The sequence below is a fragment of the Archocentrus centrarchus genome, chromosome 20, assembly GCF_007364275.1.
Source record: "Archocentrus centrarchus isolate MPI-CPG fArcCen1 chromosome 20, fArcCen1, whole genome shotgun sequence".
Taxonomy (NCBI): Eukaryota; Metazoa; Chordata; class Actinopteri; order Cichliformes; family Cichlidae; genus Archocentrus; species Archocentrus centrarchus.
The window spans coordinates 22,486,372-22,511,425 of NC_044365.1; the positions used below are offsets into that span (position 1 = coordinate 22,486,372).

At 39.5% G+C, this 25,054-nt stretch overlaps 2 protein-coding genes across 5 annotated transcripts in view; one reads left to right on the forward strand and one right to left on the reverse strand.

The window, feature by feature from the left end:
• pou6f2 (POU class 6 homeobox 2) overlaps positions 1-1,429 on the reverse strand; it is an 81,454-nt gene extending 80,025 nt beyond the window's left edge. For all 4 annotated transcript variants that reach the window (XM_030756039.1, XM_030756038.1, XM_030756035.1 and 1 more), the window contains exons 1-2: positions 1,366-1,429; positions 123-207 (exon numbers count right to left, since the gene is read on the reverse strand). The gene's annotated coding sequence lies outside the window, so the exon portion shown is untranslated. The remainder of the gene's footprint in view (positions 1-122; positions 208-1,365) is intronic.
• A 230-nt stretch (positions 1,430-1,659) lies between these two features.
• vps41 (VPS41 subunit of HOPS complex) lies at positions 1,660-23,345 on the forward strand. The gene is made up of 28 exons (XM_030756278.1): positions 1,660-1,680; positions 1,961-1,999; positions 8,892-8,999; positions 10,451-10,528; positions 13,037-13,111; positions 14,100-14,162; positions 14,250-14,315; positions 15,889-16,008; positions 16,097-16,243; positions 16,337-16,403; positions 17,454-17,551; positions 17,902-18,031; positions 18,167-18,282; positions 18,384-18,502; positions 18,650-18,731; positions 18,878-18,970; positions 19,077-19,204; positions 20,154-20,298; positions 20,388-20,429; positions 20,519-20,569; positions 20,654-20,791; positions 20,884-20,938; positions 21,012-21,152; positions 21,254-21,390; positions 21,674-21,773; positions 21,863-21,907; positions 22,002-22,081; positions 22,180-23,345. Exons 1-28 carry the CDS (start codon positions 1,660-1,662, stop codon positions 22,258-22,260), a joined length of 2,565 nt encoding a protein of 854 aa, XP_030612138.1. The 3' UTR covers positions 22,261-23,345.
• Positions 23,346-25,054: the final 1,709 nt, after the last annotated feature.

The following is a 25,054-nucleotide window of genomic DNA, read 5'->3' on the forward strand; positions in this document are numbered from 1 at the left end:
TCTATATGTCATTACTGCTTATTACTCAGCGGACAAAGTCTTCATATATCCTTTACTTTAGTTAAAAAAAATCCATAAAAAGTGAAGGTGCATACAATATTGACAGCAAAATCTATACTTACATTCATGTGGAATCTGGCAAGCAGAAGGACCAGGGGAGTTGCCTGACATCTGAAGGGTTCATTTAACCACTATGATGAGAAAAGTCTGCAAATATATAAAACAAATAGTCTAATTATTACTCAAAGTGTTACTTCAACATGTACTGGAAAATTCTTCAAGATGATTTTGGTGTTTTGTTTGTGCTTGTTATGTTCAAATTGTCTTTATTAAGAAAACAGATACTGATTCTCTGTCTGTCTGTGTTAGCCCTGTGACAGACTGGCGACCTGTCCAGGCTGTACCCTGCCTGTCGACCTATGGTAGTGAGGTAGGCTCCAGCCCCCCACAACCCTGAATTGGAAAACCTGAAGAAAGTGAATGGATGGAGATACTGTGACTACAATTAAATTATTATAGGGTATCATTTTGAGCTAATAGTTGCATTTAATGCTGCACTTTAGAATAAAATCTTATGCATTTTACTTTTAGATCTTATTGTTTATCTGGCTTAATCAATTTAAAAGGGGACAGTGTGCATAATAAATACTTTTTCTACTCAGAATAACTCCATTACTTTACTTAAACCTCCTCCATTACAAGTAATGGTACGTGAAGTATTGACAGTAAAATGTACCAGCACGAGTGTTGCATTACATATCGCATTCTATTATGGATGACTTTATGTATAAGTAGCATTTTTATGTTATTTGGAACTGTTTTGAACTATTTTTCATATTTACTATAAATAATAGTAAGTAGCAAATGCGCTGGAGAAAAATGGACAATATTTGCCACTGATGTCATAGACAATTAATAAAAAATACAGCAAATTAAAATGCTCAGTTTTATTTGTGAGGATGGACTTAGTTGGCTGCTTTTTTAGCCCCTTAATTTGAACACCTTTTAATCACAACAGTAATCAGCCTTTTTATCCCCTTGGGGAAACTTTGGAGGACTTTTAGTCCAGCTTTAATTTATTGTTTCTGGCGCACGTTCAGATTTTTAAAGTTGGTCTATTAATATTGTCAGTGGAGATGTGATTTGTGGTTATATCCAGCAATACCGCAGACTGCTTGGCTGCAGTTTTAAAACTCAACTGTCTTCACCTGAAAAAGATGGACGTTTTCTTCAGAAATTTGTCGCTTGAAACTTGAGGGGAAAAAAAGAGACGCTGGGAGTGTTAAAATCGAGTAAAATCTTGTAAAGTATTTATGGGATTTAGTACATAAACCACAACCATGGAAAACAAATATAAGCTTTTACCTGGCATCATTTTTTATATATATTTGTCTCCGTCTATCCTGTCGAATATCCGTGTCGTCGTTCCTTCATCTGAATGACTTCAATACCCATAATGCGTCACGACTCGGATTCAGTCATGTGATTTAGCTTATGACAGGGAGCAGGTTTCGACAACAAACATCACTTTGTTGTAACGTTACAGCGAGTGCTTTTGAAATGAAGCAAACCTTTAGCGGAAATTTAATACATATTTTTTAAACATTTGTTAAGGTGTTATAGCTGTTATCTTTGGCTGCATCGCTAAGTAATATCACAATGGCGGAAGTGGAGGAGCAGGTAAGCTCAACATGCTAATGCTAGCTAGCTAAATGTTGCTGTTTTAAATGCACTTGAATCAAAAATAAATTCCAGCTGTTTCTCTGAGGGTGTCAGCTGTAGTTTGATTTGATTTAGCTTCTCATCTAGCCCTTCTTTAGAGTGGAAGGCAAACATTTAGCTTTGCAGTTTGACTTGCATTTAATCTCTAAATATTTTTGGCCTCTGAAACCATGCATGAAAAGATAGCGACTCTCTGTTAGAGTTGTTTTAAAGCAGCCCAACATGTTTGTGCTTTTAGGGAAGAAATCCAAGTGAGGAACCCACGGATGAGTCCGAGGTAAGAAACACATTTAGCTCATCATTTTAACTAACCTTAAAACAGATGAATTTATAATAAGACAAACTTAAAAAGAAACACTGGAAAAAGTAGACTTGAACGTATCATGCAGTTGCACCAGCATGTCAAAGTAGAAATGCATCACCAACAATATATTGTCTGTGACAGAAGTCTTCATTTTTGCATCAGGTATGGATGGTATTTGAAATCTTTGCCGACTGAAGGGGCTGTAATACATAACCAGCCTTTATCAGCACAGCTTGATCCCTAAAGGATCTTTGTCAGGCTCTGAGAGGTGTCAAACACTCATGAATTACATATAGCTTTCCAGATCCATCAATATTATGACTGAACTCCGGCATGTTACAGTACACCTGTGCTTTGGAGAATCTCACATGGGCTGAATAAAATATAACATTACACATCACCCTGACAGGAAGGAGAATTTTTCTTCATAGGTAGCAGAGGATGGAATGATATAGAGGATATATGCTGCATTTTGGACGCCTTCACCTTTCTCAAGCAGATGGATGAGAGAAAAGAAAGTAGGAAAAGCCCAGACTTGTAAATAGAGGTCTGTCTGTGCACCATGTGTTCACTAGTCATAGACAAACACTCACTGGACTGTACGATTGTGAGTCTCCTCTGAGTGGCTGCTGCAAACAGCTGATTATTTGCTTACAATATTGCAATATACTGTAGCTGCTGCCGTTGTTACCTGCTTGACAGCAGCCTCGCTAGATGAAGGCAGCGAGGGGCTGTTTGCTCTACACTCTACTAACAGAAGAAATGAGCAGGGTAACAGTTTGTCAGAGCAGGAAAGTCTGGAAAGACAGAAAGGAATCCTCTTTATCAACATTGCGATTTTGGTTAGGTTAGTCAGATTTGTAATAATACAGTAATAAGCCTGATTTTTAAGTGCTTTTTTTGTATGCTCAGTGGATCAAACTGTAAAAAAAAAAAAAAAGATTTAAACAACATTTTAGTCAACTGATTGCACCAATTTCCCCCTCTTTCTGCTTTAAACAAATTAACATGGCCAGATTTAACATCTACAGCATGCCCCTAAAAGCAGACAAATGGGTGAGTCTTCCTTAAATCTTGAACATTAAGCTAGATGATGACACGAGGAGTCTCATTTGCTCAAATGCCAGTAGACCATTACAAATCAAAGGATACCCAGTGGCTGACAAACAAAAGGGTGAGCTCCATAAAAAAAATCTCAATGAATTTACTTTTCTTGTTCCGAAAAGCACAAAAATGGCAGAGAACGAAGGGTAACAAATGAAAGAAAAAAACATCATAAATTGTATTTTTAGCAACTTGTTGGGCCACTGTAAGCCTCTAAAAAAAAAAAAAAACTGAAGTACACTACATAATTCTCCAAGTTTCTTCAATGATCTACTGCCTCTAGTGGTATACATAAGCATATTTGTTTAGCAAGCAAAAGGTTGCTGTTCAATTCCAACTGGGGACACAAACCCCCTTTGGGGTGATGACAGGAAGGGCAAGGGAGTACCTTATTCTTCAATAATTTAACCTCAACAATAGAAATGCCAAAATGGTGATCACATTTCAGCAGGGTTCTAGCTAGAGGTTGATTGCTCAGCACTGTGCCACCGGCTAGAACCTTGATCAGATCTCAATGGCAAAAAATCTTGCTGGATTTCTATACTGAAATGGACTGGGTAATGTGATAGGAATGAAAGGATGTCACATCATTTGATGGAAATGATAATGATCAGCCTACAGTGGGCTAAATTCAAAGACACCCTTAAAATCAAAGTGAAAAAAATTATGCAGCGGGCTATAATTTAGCAGGCCAAACTTTAACTGCAGCAACTGAAAATGATGCTCAGTAGTTTGTATGGCCCCCACTTACTTGTATGCATGCCTGACAATCTCAGAGCATGCTCCTAATGAGATGATTGATGGTGTCCTGGGGGATCTCCTCCCAGATCTGGACCAGGGCATCATTGAGCTCCTGGACAGTCTAAGGTGCAACCAGGTGGCGTTGGAAGGACCAAAACATGATGTCCCAGAGAGGTTCTATTAGATTTAGATCAGGTGAGCATGGGCAGCACTACTGCCTCACAGCTACAATGACATCTAGAAGGTCTGGGTTCGATTCCACCTTGGCCCGGGCTTCTCTGTGTGGAGTTTGCATGTTCTCCCCATGTCTGTGGTTTTCCTCCGGGTACTCCGGTTTCCTCCCACAGTCCAAAGACATGCAGTTACTGGAGTTAGGTTAATTGGTCACTCTAAATTGCCCATAGTGGTGAATGTAAGTGCGAATGGTTGTCTGTCTCTCTGTGTTGCCCCTGTGACAGGCTGGCGACCTGTACAGGATGTACCCTGCCTCTCGCCCTATGTCAGCTGGGATAGGCTCCAGCCCCCCCCCGCAACCCTGAACAGCATAAGCGGAAGAGAATGGATGGCTGGATCCTCCATGAATTGCCTGCATGCTCTTGCCACATGAGACTGGGCATTGTCGTGCACCAGGAGGAACCCGGGACCCACTGCACAAGTGTAGGGTCTGACGAGCAGTCCAAGGATTTCATCCCGATAACTAATGGCAGTCAGGGTGTCATTGCCTAGCCTGTAGAGGTCTGTGCATCCATGGATATGCCTCTCCAGACCATCACTGATCCACCACCGAACCGATCATGCTGAATGATGTTACAGGGAGCATAATGTTCTCCATGGCTTCTCCAGACCTTTCACGTCTGTCACATGTGCTCAGGGTGAACTTGCTCTTATCTGTGAAAAGCACAGGGTGCCAGTGGTGGACCTGCACTCCAGTTCTGGTACTCTGTGGTAAATGCCAGTCGGGCTCCACGGGGCCAGGCAATGAGCACAGGTGAGTGAGGACGTTGGACCCTCAGGCCACCCTCATGAAGTCTGTTTCTGATTGTTTGGTCAGAGACGTTCACACTAGTGGCCTGCAGGAGGTCATTTTGTTGGACTCTGGCAGTGTTCTTCCTGTTTCTCCTTGCAGAAAGAAGCAGATACCGGTCCTGCTGATGGGTTAAGGACCTTCTTTGGACCTGTCCAGCTATTCTAGAGTAACCACCTGTCTCCTGGAATCTCCCCCGTGCTCTTGAGACTGTGCTGGGAGACACAGCACACCTGCAGGCAATGGCACATCCACTAGGATGGCACATCAACATGTGCCATCCTGGAGGAGCTGGACTATCTGTGCAAGCTTTGTAGGGTCCAAGTATCGCCTCATGCTACCAGTAGTGACACTGACCCTAGCCAAATGCAAAACCAATGAAAAAACAGTTAGAAAAGATAAGAGAAAAATGTGAGTGGCCTCCACCTGTGAAACTATTCCTGTTTATGAGGGTGTCTCATTGTTGCCCCTCTAGTGCACCTGTTGTTAATTTCATTAACACCAAGCAGCTGAAACTGATTAAGAACCCCCTCTGTTACTTCAATGACCAGATCAATATCCCAGAGGTTTATTTGACTTGGTGCTATAGTGTGATTAAAAATTGTTACTTCATTTTTTGAGCAATGTAGTTTAATTTCATATTGAATCCTCATTTCAAAAACTTAGGTCTATGGACAAATCAGGAGTTTAATGGGATTCGGAGTCGCTCCCTCATGCATGCTCGGACTGAAATTCCAAAATACTGTTGCGTCCAATATAGTTATTGGACGCAACAGTATTTTGCGTCCAATATAGTTATTGATAATGACAGCAAGACAGCCGGCTATGATATACTGCATGTTGCAAGGCTAACAGGAAATTATGGCGTATGAATGTGACAAGTCTGTTACTGAATTTGGGGTCCTGGGCAGTGCTAAAGCCACTGCTGATAAAATGTTGAAGGTATAATCTCCACTTATTTGAAAACAAGAACTGTCCGGCAAAAAAAAATGGACAAAAAAAAAATGGCGTCAGAACATAATGGGAGCTGTAAAAACAGGTTTAATCCAGACCAGATTAAATTTAATCATAATAAAAATGATTACTAGACTCCTGATTTTGTGTGATGTAGGGACAACCCCATGCAAGTACTGAAACATATAAAATGTGCTTAATTTAATTTATTGCTGTTAATCTAATCTAATATACAGTTGTTACACAATATTACTGTATAAACATAACAGGGGTTTCTTGACAGTCTTCAGCAGCATTTAATGCAGTTTCCAGCAACCAATAACTGTAATTAATCCATTTTGGAGGCTGGTGTGTATACATGAAAATATGTGTATAAAGGCATATATGTCCAAAGACAGCATTTTCATTAGCTTGCATGAAATGCTTGATAAAACAATAAAAGCAACATGTTTTCATGACACTGTTTTTTCCCCAGTGAAATACATGAATTTATAGTCTTTTCATAAAGCAAACTTAAGGTATTATACTGTGTTACACTTTCCAGCCTGAGTCAACATTTGCGGCCAGTCACAGCCTGAATATTACTCATAATTCAGTTTATAACCAATGCTGCACAGTCTGTGGCTGCCCAGAGGGTGCATCAACTCAAAACATTGTCTGCCATTATGTGCTACTGGGTTGGAGGTGGGGGACAATAGCGTGGAAAAAATGTTATTTTCAAAAACAATCCTTTCCCACTCAACAACGCCATATCTAGGCTATTTCCTGTGTATTCTGGTTGTGAGATTTCTGATGCGAGGGCATTTGTCACGGGTTTCAAAGGCGTATCAAACAACAAAGGCAAACTTCATCCCCACAGAGAAACTACCCATTTAAAAACTTTTGCCATCTCTTGTAAGTCGCTTTTTGTTTTGTCAACTACTCAGCTGTCCTTGATTTTGTAACCATTTGTGCCATTTTCTTTTGGTATTGGCTGTTAAAATAGTGCAGCCTGACTCGCTCCTTGTGTCTACATGAAGGGAAACATTCTGCTTAAACTGTACTGTACAGCAAGGACCACACTAGCTGTAGACATTTAGGATGAGAAGTGAGGGCATGTTCCCTTTGATATAGTCATCACAGTGCTCTCCACCAAGATTAGAAAACCACCTCAGTGAATATTTCTACTTCTGAAACGACACACTGTTACAGGAAATGTTTCATTATCAAGTTTTGTGTAAAGCAAGGCATGTATTAAAGCACCGCGTAACATGTTGAACTGCACATGTCACGCCTGGCCATAAGATAAAATGCACACAGTTAACACTATTAAATAGTTTAGTTATCTTTGATTTAAATAACTTTAAAGCAAAACTGTGAGATATTTGGCAATAATATCTGCTTCTACATTCTCGAATATGAGGATCTTATTCATTTCTTCATTAAGTATAATAGTAAAGTCAATTATATAAATAGCTGTACTCCTGATTTACAAGACAAGTCATTTTGATATTAAATTGCAATATTTTTTTAACTGTTTTCCCACATTTGATGGAAAAAATAATAACTCAGAGAAGAAAAAGCACCTGATTATTCTACAATAATAATAATAATAATAGTGTGGGTCTTTGCTTTGGTGTTAGGTAAAGACGTATATACTAGTAAATTTACCAGAACAATACTGATTGTAATAATATAATAATTTGTTAGATATCATATTTTGAACAATATAAATATGTAACGTGAAGACTATAATATAAGATAATATAAATACATATTCTAACATTAATGATGCATTATAGCTATAGAACCGCTGGCTAGAACATACATACGCTACAATCATGACAATAACTAGCTACCAATACCAATGGTTAAATAACAGTTTGGCTGATAGTCAAATCATTTTTGTTTGTTTGTGTGATTTTGTTGTTATTTAATCATCTCATGTAATTTCAGCTTTTAAAAATTAATGCGAAAAACTAAAAATTTGAAGCAATTTGCTGGTCAGCTGTTGATATTGTATTGTTATAACTGATAGAAGTGGTGTTTTGCTGCCAAAATTATAATTCTAATGAAGTACAACAAGTTAAGTTTAAAGTTAAAACAAGTAAAAAAAGTATATGCAGTCTTTTTTTGTTTGTTTGTTAAGAGAAGATGTCACAATACCAGAAATTTAGTAGTTGGTAGCATTACCAGGAGGATTAAATGATCCTTGATGCCTAATTGGATATCATGGTTAAAAAAAAATTAATTAATAATTATCCCATGTACTTAAACATAAACATCTCTATTAAAAAGCCATTTTATGGTGTTGGTTGACAGTTTGTTTAAAATGTTGTTTTGGTTAAAAATTTAAAATGATATTTTGCTGATAGGACAGAAACTGAAATATTATTATGGTTGCCGAATAGCGTACTAACATTCCTACTTTACACTGTGTGTCATTTTTTTCCCCGTACTTGCTGGCATTCTTCTTCAGTTCCAAGGAAACATAAGAATAAACATAAGGTGTATATGGGCACCATCAGTTTTGGATACAATGTCTTATGATTTCATGGTGACTGTTGAGTGTTTGTTGTAACAATGACTAGTTAATATTCACTGTTTCTCATCAAAACAGGCTTTATGTATCTTCAAAGTGTAATGATGTGTCACATGTTTTCCTTCCAAGAAATGTATTTAATTTAAGATCATCATTTTACATATTTACTGGCTAAATTTTCTTCTCCATTATCTTTGTTTACACATTACTGCATTTTTTGATCTGTCCCAAAGTATAAAACCAGTGGGAAAAGGGTGTTTGTATCTGTTGCCATTATGGGCCGTGCGTCTTTCTGTGCTTGCATACAAAAACCATGCAAAGCAGAGATGTACATGTAAAAACATTTGTCCATAGAACCCCTAGTGGTCAAAAACTAAATAAGGTGCCTTTAAAGATGAATTAAGCTGGATGCACATGAAGTTATATATTTTGTAGAACTTGTTTAATAAAAACACAGAGTTAGGTGGAAACAGAAATACCAGTTAGGAAATGTTATATCAAGAGACTGCTTTCTACAACAGGAGGATGACAGCGAAGAGGAGCCCAAGCTGAAGTATGAGAGGCTCTCCAACGGGGTGACAGAAATTCTCCAGAACGATGCAGCCAGCTGTATGACCGTCCATGACAAGGTAGAGGTTATGATCCACCACCCACAGGGGCATTTCCGTGTCAGGTTCAACCATCTCACGCAGACATTTCGCATTGTTTAGGTACACATTTGAGAGATGTCAGCTTCAAAGTTGGATTTCTTCCCTTCTGTTGAATCTATAAAGGCAGGCCATTATTTTCTCACCTTCCCCTGCTTTTCCCTCTCAGGGAGGTGAATCAAAAGGCACCAGGCACCATTGTCTTCTCCTCTTTTTATTCCCACTCTTACATATTTTTTTGCTCCTCGTCTCCGTTTGTTTTTAAGAGGGCCACTCTCAGCGAGATGGTTAATCATCGTGGCACCAGCGGCACACTTGCACGCCTGAGCAGAGCAAAAGTCATACTCAGTTATGTCTCCTCACCTGATGTTTTATTAACCACTATTGATGTTCATGTATTTATTTGTACTTTGAGGATTCGGTCCCCCTTTTTCTTCCGTTAACCTAAAAACAGCATCGGTGCCACAGAGAGAGACTGCTTTGCTGAAAATTTAAATTTGATCTGACTGTCTTTCGTCTTGGGATTTCTATGCTTATGTACTTTTTTGCCATCCAGCTTACCTGTGTGGTCACACCACCACCCCCTTCTGTGGCAAACTCCCACAACCCTAAAAGCCACCGACAGCACATATTGCCTTATGTTGCCTCATATTTTAAGTGTCTGAATCGGAATTTCATTTGAACAATTCCATTCTGATAAATCCCTTTAAAAGTCGCTCCGCCTCACAAGGTTGAACCCTTTATTTATTTATTTTTGGTTATTTTATTTGGGGAGATTGCAGGGGCTCTGTCTGACATGCTCAGCTGTGCCTGTAAATATAAGCATTTCATTATAGACTGCACTGAAGCATGCTGGGCTCGCCGCACATCCACATGCTGGTCTAGAAGGGAGGGGGATTAGGAGGAGGGCATGGAGCAGGGGCTGGGGTGGAAGAACACACACTTAATCTAATGCCAAAGCCCCCAGTTTCTATAATTTTTTTGTCCCAGTGGACTCATGTACACACTCGCACGCACACATACATATGCGCAAGTGCGCTTTTGCCGAAGCACAAAACACGGAAACCAGTTGCTGCTCAGTAGAAATAATAGCCTTGTGCTGGGCAGGGAGGTGATTGGATTGCATGGGAAGAAGTCAGATGTACAGTGCATTTATTATGCTTAAGCATTTTAATTTGAGGGAAAAAAATGCCATTTCACACTGTCTGCTTTAATAAATAGGGCTTTTCCACCCCCTGCAATTTCACAGTTTTGCCTCCAAGCCCACCCAATCCCCACTCTGCCCATGCCACTGCAGATCCAGGAAATATTTTTTATCCTCTTCCACAGCCTTCATAAACACAAGATTTGATCCCCCCCCCCCCCCCCTTAAAATCTTGAATTGATTTCAGGTGTCTTCTGGTTTAATTTACATTGCATTTGTCTCCTCTCAGTTTCTTGCCTTAGGTACACATTTTGGAAAGGTCTTCCTATTGGACATCCAAGGAAATATTACTCAGAAGTTTGAAATTGTGAGTGAATTAAAATGCTTTGGGTTACATTTATTAATTAATTACTTGTAATACACTTTTTTTTTAGCCTTGTTAGCTCATTGAATCTGTTAGTGGGTCCACCGTTCTGCTATCTTAGCAGCTGCATTATAGTTTAGTCCTGATACTTTTGTCATGGTCCCCAGAGGAAAAAGGAGGATATTTCCTAAACTTTAAGCTTTCATCCTGTGCTGTCATCAGTTAAAATTTGATTTTATTTTGTTGTGTAACCAAATACCTGGAAAACGAAAGGGATGCTCATCTACTGTACTTTTTTTTTTTTGTACGTTTAATACAATTTTACTTTTATTTATTTATTTATTTCATTCAAACAGACAGTACAAATGAAGGTAATTAAACTAAGCAGTGAAACACAATAAATAGCATGAAAGAGAATAAAAAAGGGAATCAAAAAACAAAACAAACATATCAAAAAATTTTAAAAAAATAAACCCAGAAGGCAAGAGCCACAGACTGTATATTAAAGATGGACAAAGTCATGTTGGTGTCACCTTTTGTTTGGTGAAGTCCCATTTTTGAAGTCTTGAACTGAGCATTTTGGTCATTACCATCTTATGCTTGATGCATAGTACTGCATTAAATGTACTGTGCAGGCTACAGCATTCTTCATACCCGAGCCAATGGAAGCTTGTTTCTGCCTCTGGAAAAAAAAACATTTTTGCCAGGCAGAGCTAAGCCAGAATTTTGTAGTTAGTTTACACCGCATGGTAGTACCACGGTATACTGATTAGTACAAGAATAGTACCTGTGTGAAACAAAATTTAGTTGGTTGTAGTTGTATCTAGCTTGCTCATTATGCTAATAAAATGGCTAGTTTTCTGCCAGTGTAGGTACATGGAGTTTTTCCTCATATTAATAGCTCTGACAGTATGTGCATAGACTCAGTCAGTTCTGAAGTCTTCTTTCCTTCATGCATTTCCCTAAAGTAGCTGCTGTTCAAGATTTATTAGCTGCAGCATGATCAGCTCAGTTTCAGTTGTGAGTGATGCACACCAGCGCACATGTAGAAGGCGAAGATGTCACCCGGTATGGAGGGGATTCAATACACCACTATAAAATTTGCTTAAGCTGTTTAAAACTGAAACATGTAAGAAATTCCTGAGTAATTGAGGACCCTGCACACTCATAGTGGTTTGTTAATCACAAGATAATAAGCCCACCCTGCTTTATTATCTTTTTTTTACTCCAAAAGGAACCAAAGTTTGCAAATGAACATCATTAAGTATCAAATGAGACTTCAGACTGGCCAGTGAGACCATAAACTCTTCAGGAAAGTGTTCACAGAAGTCAAAGATCGAGGAAGCCGAGGGCCCATAAACCTCTGCACAACCAGAAGAGAGCAAATGAAGCAGAAAGCCTCAGACATAACATGCAGTAGTCAGGCAGACAGTACTGTGGTCAAGACTGATACTGCTGTTAAGTCAATAAAGATCTAAGTGGAGTATATATATGGAATCATAATTTCATAGTAAGCCTAAACTCTGAGTCAAAAAATGCCAGAATTAGCCGATCAAATACCTAAATCAGGCACATTTTAGCTGTAAAAATGCAAACCTCCCCCTGCTTGATGAAACTTTTATATTCCTGAAAAAATCCTAAGAGTCAACAACATTAACTCAGGCCCTACAGACAAAATAATACAGTTTAGATCCAATGTGGAAGCAAAAGGAGATATTCTGGGGTTTAACATAGCACCCTGAAGGAAGATTCCACATCCAGAAATGAGCTTGCCTCTCTCTAATTTACTCACTCCTACTATTTTACTACCTTCCTTCGACTGATCTGGAGGGAATGAACTCTGAACAATAATTTAATTTGCAAGTCAAAAAAAAGAAGAAGAAGGAAAAAACTCAGTAATCAGGGCTGATTTGGTAGGCATGGAGGAGCAGTTTTACATTACTGTACCTGCACTCGTGCTTCCAAATGTAGTGTTCCTGCTGAGCATGTTGATTCAAGTGCTACTTACCAAAAGAACTTACTGCCAGTTTTTTAAATCAGAACCAGAAACAGGGAGGTTGTTTCACAGAACAGAAGAGACACGGCTGTGCTCTGGCTGTTGAATTTAATATGATTACCAAATAGTTGACGCTGTTGCGTTGGAAAAATTGGAAATCTATGATTGGCAAAACAACTTCTTTCCTCCTTTAGTCTACACCGAGGCACCGTCTTCACTTTAGGGACATTTTTAAAGTAACATTTGCTGTAATTTATGCCATTTAGTTGATCCTTTTATCTTAAGAGCCCTAAATTTAAAAGCATCTGCAGTAGAGGGACCCCTAACATTTTCAGTATTAATGCACTCTGTATGCATTGACACATATGGGACCATGCATCTATTACCTTTTGGTTTTCCTGGCATTTCACTTAGTTGGGGTAAAATGTCAGCTAGCAACATTTGGCCATCCACTATGATGCTCGCCCACTTCTTTAAAAAGAAAAGAGAGATGCCATGATATTGTGTCTCCGCAGAGTTCAGTGAAGATCAACCAGATCAGTCTGGATGAAAGTGGAGAGCATGTGGGCATCTGCTCCGAGGATGGGAAGGTGAGATCTCTCCACTCATCACCGCTGGGTACTGGTCCCTGGGCCTGCAGCAAAATAAAATCACCAATCAGTGCTTTTCATCTTTCATAATTCATCCTCTGATTCATAGAAAACTCGCCTTATCAGCCCAAAACTTTATGATAATGATTTGGAACTTGTGGTGAATTTTTAGAAGGCACTTCCCCTGCAGTTGGAGCATTAACCTGGAGTTTTATCTTCACCATATCTGCACATAAGCCCCATATTTTTTTTTTTCTTCATGATGCGGGAATTTATAAAAAGCTTGTAACAATTTTGAAGAGTAGGGGGAAAGGATTGCACTCAGATCCGTTGAGCTGTCAGTCAGCCATCAGCCATCTATGGATACCCTCTCCATGTTCTCCACCTTGCTGTTATCTTGTCTCTTCTCATCATTACCACCATCCTTCATGGATTTTGCAGTCAAGATATGCTCTCTGATATCACCCTCCCCCTGCTTCCAGCACTCTGGTGGCAAAAACAAGATCTTGTCGCGCAAAAAAAAAAAAAGTGGAGCAGACAATTAAAATCAATGCTATAGCAATTGTTTGCCCTCACCAATTCAGCTGGCTGATAATCCTTTGAAATCTAACTTAATCCTTAACCACTGCTGCAGTTCAAGAGAAGAGATAACATCAGAGTTTTATATTATTGCCCATCTTTTTTGGGGGGCCTTCAGATAGAGGAAAAGTGGGTGTCATGTACTCTAATAGTACATTAAAGGCTATTGTAGCCAACTGAGGCTGCGGTCAATCCACGATTAGGATTTCTGCTGTAAACCCTGCAGGGTTCGAAGAGTCAACTTGCCCACTAATTGGTGACCCAGTGGAGAAGTAGAGAGCCAATCAAATGTCTTCTCTGACCACACTTCCCCCCGCTGGCCTCAGATAGTTGCAGAGGCAGCAATTAAAGGAGAAATTTTGAGTTATTCACCTTTGCTCGCTGTTCTGCTGCTCCGTCTCTGTTTCAGGTTCAAGTATTCGGGCTGTACACAAGAGAGGGCTTCCATGAGAACTTTGACTGTCCCATCAAAGTAAGTTTTTCTGCAGACGTGCAGGGTTTTAGGATTAAAAAAAATGACTAGATTTCACTCTTCTAAACAGTTAAACCTTCTTCACAGGTGGTTGCCTTACACCCCCAGTTCACCAGATCCAACTACAAGCAGTTTGTCACTGGTGGCAACAAGGTAAGGTTTGAATAGTATTTTTTTTTTTTTTTACTCATTCAGTCATTATGTACAGTTTTTTTCCACCATTTTCAAGACATTTCCTGCCGCAATAATACATCCTGATTGTGTCCGGGTGAAACCGAATCCTGCAAACCGCTTCGCTTCGGCTCGGCTGAGGGCGATGCACGGGCCTTTGTCTGGTGTGAAAGCCTCCTACTTTTCTGCCTTTTTTTTGCTGGAGTGCTCTCGGGAGAGCTGCCCATTTTCACAAAGTGCAGTTCGCTCAACAGTCTTTGAAAGGCAATACTTCACAAGCACAGCAAATAGATGTCATTATCAAGAGGGTACATAGTCTTAGGATTTCCAGGTGCATACGGTGATCTCTCTCTGGAGGTTGTCTTCAGTGGGTATGTCATTGTAGAAGGTGAAAAGCATATTAGGCATTAGATTTGTCATTTTCTGTTTCTTTTGGAAGTAAAACCAGCTACCTACTACCACTCACCTATAACACTACTATAAACTGCACCGATGTGGCGCCATTGCACAAACCACCTATAAATAAAGTATGCTGACATTTATACAACAGGGGTGAGGAAAAACTTTTACCACAAAACTCCATTGTTAGTGTTACTTTGCCATTTTCTTTCAATTGGCGCTGATTTCTCTCAGTTCCAAGTTGTGAAGGCCTCCACAAGGTGCCTGTGATGAAAATCAATACCCCTCAACGGGAGCCACATCCTGTCAAAGGAAATTCAATTTTGTTTCCCCAGTTCTTTTGTCATATCATCTCTTTGTCGAGCAAACTGTTTATTAACATAGCCCAAATGTTGAATTAAAGAGCCTATACAAATTTCACTCGGGCGCCTTGGTAATAATATGCAGTTTTTGGGGGCTTTTTGTATCACTTTATATAGTGAGAACCGCAACAATGCAGGGAATGTGAATGACTTTGTTCTCCACATAAGGTGCAGTACAAGGCCTGAAAACTTAACTTAAGCTTCAATTCATGAAATAGCTCTAAGGGCTGTCAATGCCACATTGCATTGTGGTTAAAAACACAAGACACGCATACGACACTCGAGTCTTCATAGCTTTTGAGAAGGCAAGAAAAGTAAAGACGGTGCATGGAAAAAGTAATGGACTTACTTATTTCTGTATTTCACACCGATGGCCACGGTGGCTTCGGTTAATGGCGCGCATCTGTGTTATGGTGAGAAAGAAACATGAAATCAAGCCTGTAATGCAACACATTTTCAACACTCCTTTTATGGTTTTCACACCATCTTCACAAATGATGTCAGCATTGTGGATCTTTAATATGTTTTCTGCCACCAGCGAAGCTAATGAAGTTTCCCAGATGACAGCTCCAAGGTGGAATTAAGTCTGTATATGTGGAGGAAAATCAGGCTTTATGTCATTATTTATACTTTAAGTTGAATCTAAGTTTAGGCTGATGTATCCGTTTATCAGACACAGCTTTCTAACTGCTTGCTCCTGTGTAAATACACTGTTCATCTACTGCCCTCTGTAGGCTGAGCTGTAATATTGCACCTCTGAATTGAATGTCCTGATTTTTTTTTTTTTTTCCAAGCTTCTTCTGTATGAGAAAAACTGGCTGAACCGCTGGAAGACTTCGATTCTACACGAAGGCGAGGGAACAATCACTAACATCAAATGGAGAGCTAACTTGATTGCATGGGCCAACAATGTGGTAAGATCTCTGCAAAAACTACGCAAACCCCAGTCACTCTGTATGCATAGCTTTGCATGTACAAATGCTGCTCTTTGTTTACCTTCAGGGAGTTAAAATATATGACTTCAGCACAAAACAGAGGATCACCAATGTGTTGAGGGATAATGTGAGTTTGAGGCCCGACATGTACCCATGCAGTCTGTGCTGGAAAGACAACACCACTCTCATTGTTGGCTGGGGTACTTCCATTAAGGTTTGCTTTGTTTCTTGTTCATTTGAACATCAATCACAGGCACCGGCTGTGGCTCTGGTGGGTTTTCTGTCTAATTGTCTTATTTCTCTTCAGATTTGCATTGTGAAAGAGCGAAATCCAACTGAAATGAGAGACCTGCCCAGCCGCTATGTGGAAATAGGTACAAAGTGTCCCATTTCATCTTCCACATATGAGACACCTGAAAAATATGCACACGTTGAATTATTTAATTAAGTCTGTGCACTGAGTAATATTTTTGCATAAGTTAAGAGTGTGCATACATCTTCTTTATCCCATACTTTAGTTTTAATTTGACATATCATTGAAATTATGTAGTTATGTTTTTGGTCATCCTAATCCTAAATTATTGATTGTTCTGCTTGGAAAAACTTCTGGCATTAGTGTGACTCGTACCTCTTGCCTGAGCATTGTCGCAGACCGAGACCAACCCCCTCGTGGCATCGCTACTCTCTGATGGCAGCAGCCTCTCTTCAGTTTTGTCTGCCCAGTTCTTTTGTCATCTCTTTGTAAATCAATTTTTTTTATCAAAGTGGCGTAAATGCAGAATTAAAAAGCCTTCTCTTGGCGTCCTTGGTAATGTTAAATGCCTTGAGATGACTGCTGTGAATTGGTGCTATATAAATTCAATTCAATTGAATTGAAAATGGAATATTAGGCACTTCTGTGAGGCTTTTTGTCTCAGTTTATATAGTGATGATTGTAAAAATGCAGGGAATGTGAATGACGTTGTTTTCCAAGGCCTGAAAACTTAAATTGCACTTCATGCTCCTGTGGCAAGACAAAGGCTCATGCTGCAAGAACTTTTCGTGAGTTACTTGATTTTAAAGCTGTGGCTAATCGGGCCTTAAAATATAAAATGATATAAATATGATACTATAGAAAGTTTTTACCACATCAACTGCAGAATAAGGCAGTGCCGCAAGGAGTCTTCTCGTTCACATGTCAGACTGCATTAGATAAAATTAAAATGGCATTCAGGCTCAGAACAAGGACGCTTTTGCTGAATCTGTACATACGGTTAAGCTGCAAAAACAAAACAAATTCTAATAAAACTGATCATTTTATTCATCTCTCTTTCTTGTACTTTCAAACATATTTTACTGAGAGAACAAATAAGTTCAGTTACTGTTTACTTTAGCAGTTGTAAAGCTAAAAAATGTATTACGCAATATTCCCGTGTTTCTTTCAGTGTCTGCATTTGAGGCTGAGTTTTTCATCTGTGGTCTGGCACCGCTGGCAGATCAGCTCGTCACCCTGTTCTTCGTGAAGGAGAACTCTGATCAAATGGTAACATAGAACAATTTTTTTGAACATGCAGTTAGGTCGATAAGTTGTTGCCTCTGTACACCACCACAGTGGATTTTAAATAAGCCAGTCAAGTTGAGATGGAAGTGCAGACTTTCAGTTTTAAAAATTGAAGGGGTTTTACAGAAATCTTTCATTAAATGTTTAGGAATTACAGCCATTTTATTCACTCATTTTCAGAGGCTCAAAATTAATTGGACTGACAAGCAGTTTCCCAGAATCCCATTCACTTGGCATTTCATGACAAATTAAGCAGATAAAAGATCTGGAGTTGAGTTCATTAATGTAAATACAGGGAAATCAGATATTAAAATCATTACATATGTTTGCAGGATGAGGAGTTATGTGCGCGGCCTCGCCTCGACATCATCCAGCCTCTCCCAGAGAGCTGCGAGGAGATCTCTTCAGACGCGCTGACTGTGCGCAACTTCCAGGACAACGAGTGCAGAGACTACCGCCTCGGTGAGACTATAAAATCCGCCCTCAGAGAAATGTCACGCTGCCTTTTACTGCCGCCTGATTTCATTATGCATCGACTATCAAATGTCAGCTGTAATGTGGGAGTGCGCAGAGGAATAAATGTATTTTCATCAACAGAGCATTCAGAGGGAGAGTCACTCTTCTATATCATCAGTCCCAAAGACATTGTTGTGGCCAAGGAGCGAGACCAGGATGACCATATTGATTGGCTGGTCCAAAAGAAGAAATATGAGGTTTGTGTTGTTAAATTTTATGAGTGTTGCTAAAGGTTAATGTCTGCAGGGTCAGAGTTTAATTTTGTGTCCTGTTACTGTGCTTTTAACTGTGACATCAGGAGGCGCTGATGGCCGCAGAGATTAGCTTCAAAAACATTAAGAGGCACGACGTTCAGAAAATTGGAATGGATTACATTGAGCACTTGGTGGAGACGGGTGACTATGACAGTGCTGCGAGGTAAGTTTAGCATGTTTGCAGACATGCCGTGAGCCGGTTTGTATGAGCTATATTAAAAAAGTATAAAGCACCATTCCGTAAATCTGCAGGAAGAATTTAATTTTATCATAACATTAAGGTTTTTTTTTGTTTGTTTTTTTAATCCAGGAAGTGTCAAAAGGTTCTCGGGAAAAACATGGAACTGTGGGAGAATGAAGTGTACAGGTTCAAGAAAATTGGACAGCTCAAGGTAGGTTGGGATGGCTGTGCCTTGCAGGCATCATTAAAGTGGTTATAAAGCTGCAATGAAGTGTGATGCATGCCCTCTGGAAAGTTGTGTCTCTTATCCAGCATTGGGTTTTTAATCAGTATGTTGCCTCCTCTCTCATGTTTCAGGCCATCAGTCAGTATTTGCCAAGAGGAGATCTGCGTCTCAGACCGGCCATTTATGAAATGATCCTGCATGAATTTCTAAAAACTGACTATGAGGTACTTTATGCTCCCCCTGCAGTCTTGGCATCTTTTGACAAATTTTAATTGATTGGTTGATTAACAGTAATCAGCTGATAGGCTTTGCCCCTTTCTTTCTATAAAGGGTTTTGCCACCCTGATCCGGGAATGGCCGGGAGAGCTTTATAATAACATGGCCATTGTTCAGGCTGTCACTGATCACCTGAAGAGGGATCCCACCAACAGCATGCTGCTCACCACGCTGGCTGAGTTGTGAGTGAGCTTAACTTGCACATTACTTCACCACTTGAGCACATACAAGTGAAGCGGTCAAACGTAAGATTACGTTATTTTTTTGTCCTCTGCATCATTATCTTCATGCACATTTGTATGGAATTCGACACAATTTATTTCAGAGCAACAAAATCTGAAAATGTACACAAATACACAACAGTGGTAATGCAGATCACAAGTTTCTCGGATTGTGAAATCGAGCTTGGTGGGGCTGCTCCATCTTTCCACATTGGAAGTCCAGCTTGAAGGGGCGGTCCAGTTGAAAATTCCTACCGGGAACTCGGAAATGCCAACTTCAAATGAAACAAAAAATTTTTACTTATTTATTTTTTTCGTGTAAAAAACTTTGGTATATTTAATGAAGCGATGCAGTCTTTTATCTTCATTTTACCTTCATACTGTCAAAATTTTCCTTTAACAGTTGCTCAGAGTTCACAGGTGCAGGTTAGAATTTAACAATTCATTTTTTAACCAGCATTTTTGAGGCCTAAAAACTTGTCCAAAAGTGTCACAATCTAAAGCCAAAATCTCAATGTTGTACAAGTTTTTTTTTCCTATAACCAAGCTTGTGCATCAGAATTATGGGATATATTATGGTTTCAATAGCAAAACTGTTTTATCTGTTTGCAGATTATTCATTGGAGGAAACTTCTAAAAATTTTGAGGGTCACACCCCTGTGTGGGATAGGTGGCCGATCAAAACAAGTTAGAGCATATGAAAGGTCTCCTGTTTACCTACATTTTGATACCAGGCTCGTCTCCTACCTGATTCCTTCTGTGTCAAAGTATTTTTATAGTGTCATACTCACAAATGTTAAATTCAAGCTTGTATTTATGGCTGATTCTGACGTGGTCAGGTGGGAGGCACTCTGTGTTTTTTGGAATTATTTGAGAGGGTTTTTTTTGCTGGTCTTTGATGTTGTTTCAGGTACACCTACGACCAGCGGTACGACAGAGCCTTAGAAATCTACCTGAGACTGAGGCACAAAGATGTTTACCAGCTGATTCATAAACACAACCTTTTCTCGTCCATAGAGGACAAGATCGTACTCCTCATGGACTTCGACAAAGAGGTAAAAAGTAATCAGCGACTGAAGCCCCGTTCATTTGTGTCATACTTGTATATGCTGTTCTTATACATTGTATAACTTCATGTTGTCAGAAAGCTGTTGACATGCTTCTCGACAATGAAGACAAGATATCAGTAAGTACACCTGACTTCTTTGAGCCTTTATGTTATCTTCCTGATTTCAAAAAATGCTGCTAAGTGACTGATTTTGGTTTCACTAACAGATAGACAAGGTGGTGGAGGAACTGACAGACAGGCCTGAGCTTCTGCATGTGGTGAGTTTAATTTAAACACCTTAGCTCACCAAATTCAACACAGATGTTATAATCCAGGGAGTTTAACCAGCCTTTTCCCCACAGTACCTCCACAAGCTGTTTAAACGGGACCACCACAAAGGCCAAAAGTACCACGAGAGACAGATAGGCCTGTACGCAGAATATGACCGACCAAATCTCCTACCGTTCCTGAGAGATAGCACCCACTGCCCTCTTGAAAAGGTACGTCACCCTATCATAGATTCAAGTCTCTAAAAGTGAAGTCACATAACATAAATCATCTTGTCATCCTTTTCTCTGTCTGTCCTCCTCAGGCACTGGAGATTTGCCAGCAGAGAAACTTTGTGGAGGAGACCGTCTTCCTGCTCAGTAAGTGTTCATTAAAGTTCACGCTCTTATTTGAAATGATGAAGAGGAAGCTAATCAGGTATGCTACTCTCAGGCAGGATGGGGAACTGTAGAAGAGCCTTGCAGATGATCATGGAGGAACTGGAAGATGTGGACAAAGCCATAGAGTTTGCTAAAGACCAGGATGATGCCGAGCTATGGGACGATCTCATCTCTTACTCTATTGACAAACCACGTATGTCACCATATCCCCTATCGAGTAGGTCACGGTAAGCCCGTGTCTCAATAAATATTAACTTTAACTATTCTTCTTTGGTTTCACTTTATTTGTTCCAGCATTCATCACTGGCCTCCTCAATAATATCGGTACTCACGTTGATCCCATTCTGCTCATCCGACGCATAAAAGAAGGCATGGAGATCCCGAACCTCAGAGATTCACTTGTGAAAATCCTTCATGACTACAATCTACAGGTTAGACATGCTTCCCCTAGATTAGTGTAAATGTTATCTTTAAGAAGCCTGAAATAATTTGCATGGTCACATACAGCCCAATTTTATCTTAAGTGGGTCAGACTAGTCGAATCATTGAATACTAAAAAACAGACTAAGCCACGTCCTCTTTTCTTTTAGTGTAAAGAAATACAAGTATATTCTGAAAACTTTCCCATTTATTGGGCCATTTACAAGATAGGAGACTATTTCTGTTCCTCTTATCTTATTTATTGACCGCTCTTTTTGATTTCTTTTTTCTAAGATTCTTTTGAGGGAAGGCTGCAAAAAGATCCTGGTGGCCGACTCCCTCTCCCTGCTCCAGAAGATGCATCGAACACAGATGAGAGGCGTCAGGGTCGATGGTGGGTGTACTTTGGGGTTCGTGCGAGCTCCGTTTGAGATTAGTTGCATTAAACTGGACTCTTAAAAATGTTTCTGGTTTTCTTTTTAGAGGAGAACATTTGTGAGTCATGTCATGCTACAATATTACCTTCAGGTGAGTCATGTGTATGTAGGTGTATTCATCTGTTTTTAACGCTGCATTGCATTTAAAAACTTGTCTTTGCCAATTTTTGCCTCGTGTGTTTCAGAAATGGCCAAAACCTTCAATGTGGTGGTGTTCCACTGCAGGCACATGTTTCATAAGGAATGTTTGCCATCTTCAGGAACAGTAAGTGACGCCTCCATAGGCTGCATCACTCCTTGCACATCAAGGATAAAGGGATTTTATGTGAGAAGCTTTACTGTTTCCCTTTTTTCCCATCTCAGATTCCTGGGGTGCAGTTCTGTAACATCTGCAGTGCAAAGAGGCGAGGGCCGGGAAGCGGAATACTTGAGATGAAAAAGTAACGCTGATGTACTCACAGTCTTATTACTGAACTCCTCTGCCACCCCCTCTCCATTGATCAATTAATATAACTTTCCTTCTGTAAACTAGCAAAAATGCTGAATATTTATATTCGACTGTCTGTATATTTACGTCTCATAGCTGCTTGCTGCTAATGTGTGTGTAATAAACTGTATGAACATTAAAATGGCATTGAAGCAGTTTGTGATTTGTGTCTGATATTTATGCACATCTTCCATTTTAAGATAAAAATGTATGCAAAGAATTAAGGTAAACTTGGCTTGGGCGCACTGGATAACCTCAATGAGAAACAAAATGAATTTGCTCTTTCCTGATTGACAGTTTGTATTTCATTGTTTCACTGTGGTGTCTGTGGTTGAAAACACATTTGCACAACTCCAGCCAAGATGCATGTGGATGCATGTAGAAAAAAGCTTCATTAATACCATCAGGCTTTTTGATTAATTGGAGCACAGAGATTTAAAACCACTCAAGGCCTGACAGCTCGAATAGAGTGAATCGTGTGATAACTGTGACATTTTTGAGTGGAGATTTTTATGAAATGCCAGCTGTACTTTCAGGTGTGTGTGTTTTTAAGGTGTTTAATGATTTTGTTCCAATATTAAAGATTTGGCGAAAACCACACTTGGTGAGCTGGTAGTAGGAGTGTGAAAGGAAAGTTTATGTAAAACTGATGCGACCAGGATATGAAAGACGCTGCCTGTAATGACTGTGACAGAAATCTAGTACTGTGCAAAATTCTTCTGCTAGCACTCATTTTGTTTTTTAGCTAGGAAAATGGGGAAAGAGGTGCAGTTATTTATGGAAAACTGTGCAAACATGGAAATACAGCACATGAGACAAAAACAGTTTGTGAAATTCTAACAAGCTTGAAAGTCAATGTTTGGTATGACCACCTTTATTCTTCAACACAGCCTGAAATCTCAGAGGCAACTTTCTTGTTTATTTGAGCAGTCTTCAGGAATAGGTCTGTCCTTTTTTTTATATTTACAAGAAACTCTGGCTCCTTGGAAGCAAAATATAAAGGAACGAGGGGTGGCTCGAGATTTTTGCACAGTACTGTAATTCTTGAGGTCTTTAAAAAAGTTTTGCAATATGTGCTACCTTCTTGCTCAGTCTTGTAAAAAGTAAAATTTTCACCATTTAGGAAGCTTAAAAGTTTCTAGTATGTAATTATTTTGTTTATTTAGTGCTTATAAAATGACAGTACCAATAAAATTTCCTGTGTGGTGTGATTTTCATAGTGTTGTAAAAACATTTCAATACATGACTGGATTTTTTTCCAACGAGAAATCAGTATAAATCCACTATTATAAGAAGGGTGCATTCAGATCTGGACCTCCTGCTGCTCCATCAATTCAGAGTTACATTCTTTAAATATAAGAGGGAAATCTCTCTGTAAATTCTCAGTCATCCAGGTTAGGGTAGTCTTCAGCACTTGAGTTAAATTTGAAGGACCTTTTTTTGGTTCTTGAAGATGTTTCACCTCTCATCTGAAAACTTTCAGTTCTAGCAACTGATGAAGAGTCCCAGGATTTAATTTTAGTTGTTACCCTGGAGGTGATCTTGAGAGTCGCTGACCCACCCTATTGTCATCTGAGCCATTAAGGTCATATGGGCCATGGTGTGAGTGGGAGCTGAATAACCTGAGAGGGGATCTAAAGGCTTGGATATAGGTGGCTGATAGTTTGTGTCATAGGGCACCTTCTCTGTTTACTGTCAAACCATCTGTCTTCTTGGTCCAAAATGCCAACAATTGTCAAAAAATAGGATTGCATAAATATGTGTGTGTGTGTCTGTGTTTTAAAGAAAAGCTACATTATTGACAGGTTACCTTCTTCCTTTTAGGGGTTGCCACAGTGGATCATCTGCCTCCATCTCACTCCATCACTAGCATCCTCCTCTGGCACACCAACCCTCTGTATGTCCACTTTCACTACATCCACGGAACCTCCTCTGTAGTCTTCTTCCTGCCTGGCAGCTCCATCTTCAACATGCTTTGTCCAGTATATCCACCATTCCTCCTCTGCACATGTCCAAACTATCACAGTTTTGTCTCTCTAACTGACTCCACACCTACTCAATCTGAGCCTCTGATATATGCATTTCTAATCTTGTCCATTCTGGTCACTCTCAACAAAAATCTGAGCATCTTCAGCTCTGCCACCTCTATTTCAGCCTCCTGTATTTTTGTCTGTGTCCCCGTCTCCAAACCATACATCATAGCAGGTCTCACGACCATCCTGTAAACCTTCCATTTCACCCTAGCTGCTACCTTTTGAAATGGTTTTTGTAACCCTTTCCAGACTGATAGATTTCAATTACTTTGTTTCTCATCTCTTCTTGAGTTTCACAAATCACCCCTGTCATTTGTCTCCACACACTCCACCTTGCCTGCACTCTCGTCTTCACCTCTCATGTGCCATTGCTCTGGATAGTTGACCCCAGATATTTAAAATCATCCACATTCCTCGCTTGGCACCCTATCATATGCTTCCTCTAGATCTACACTGTCATTTTACAGCGAATGCTATCTTATTTAAATATACATAGTTAAAGTTTGTAAAAGTAATTTAAAAAGGTAATTAAAAAGTAATTATCAGTATCAATTAGAAACAATATGTGATTGAATTCTTGAAAATTTTGGATATGAAATTTTCCAAATTAAAAAAAAACTTAATTATAGTATTTACACTGTTTTCTTTAAATAGGTTATTATATTTTCTCCATCAAAAAACTACAAATCTTGATTTTGAATGCGCAGAGAGCGCTCCT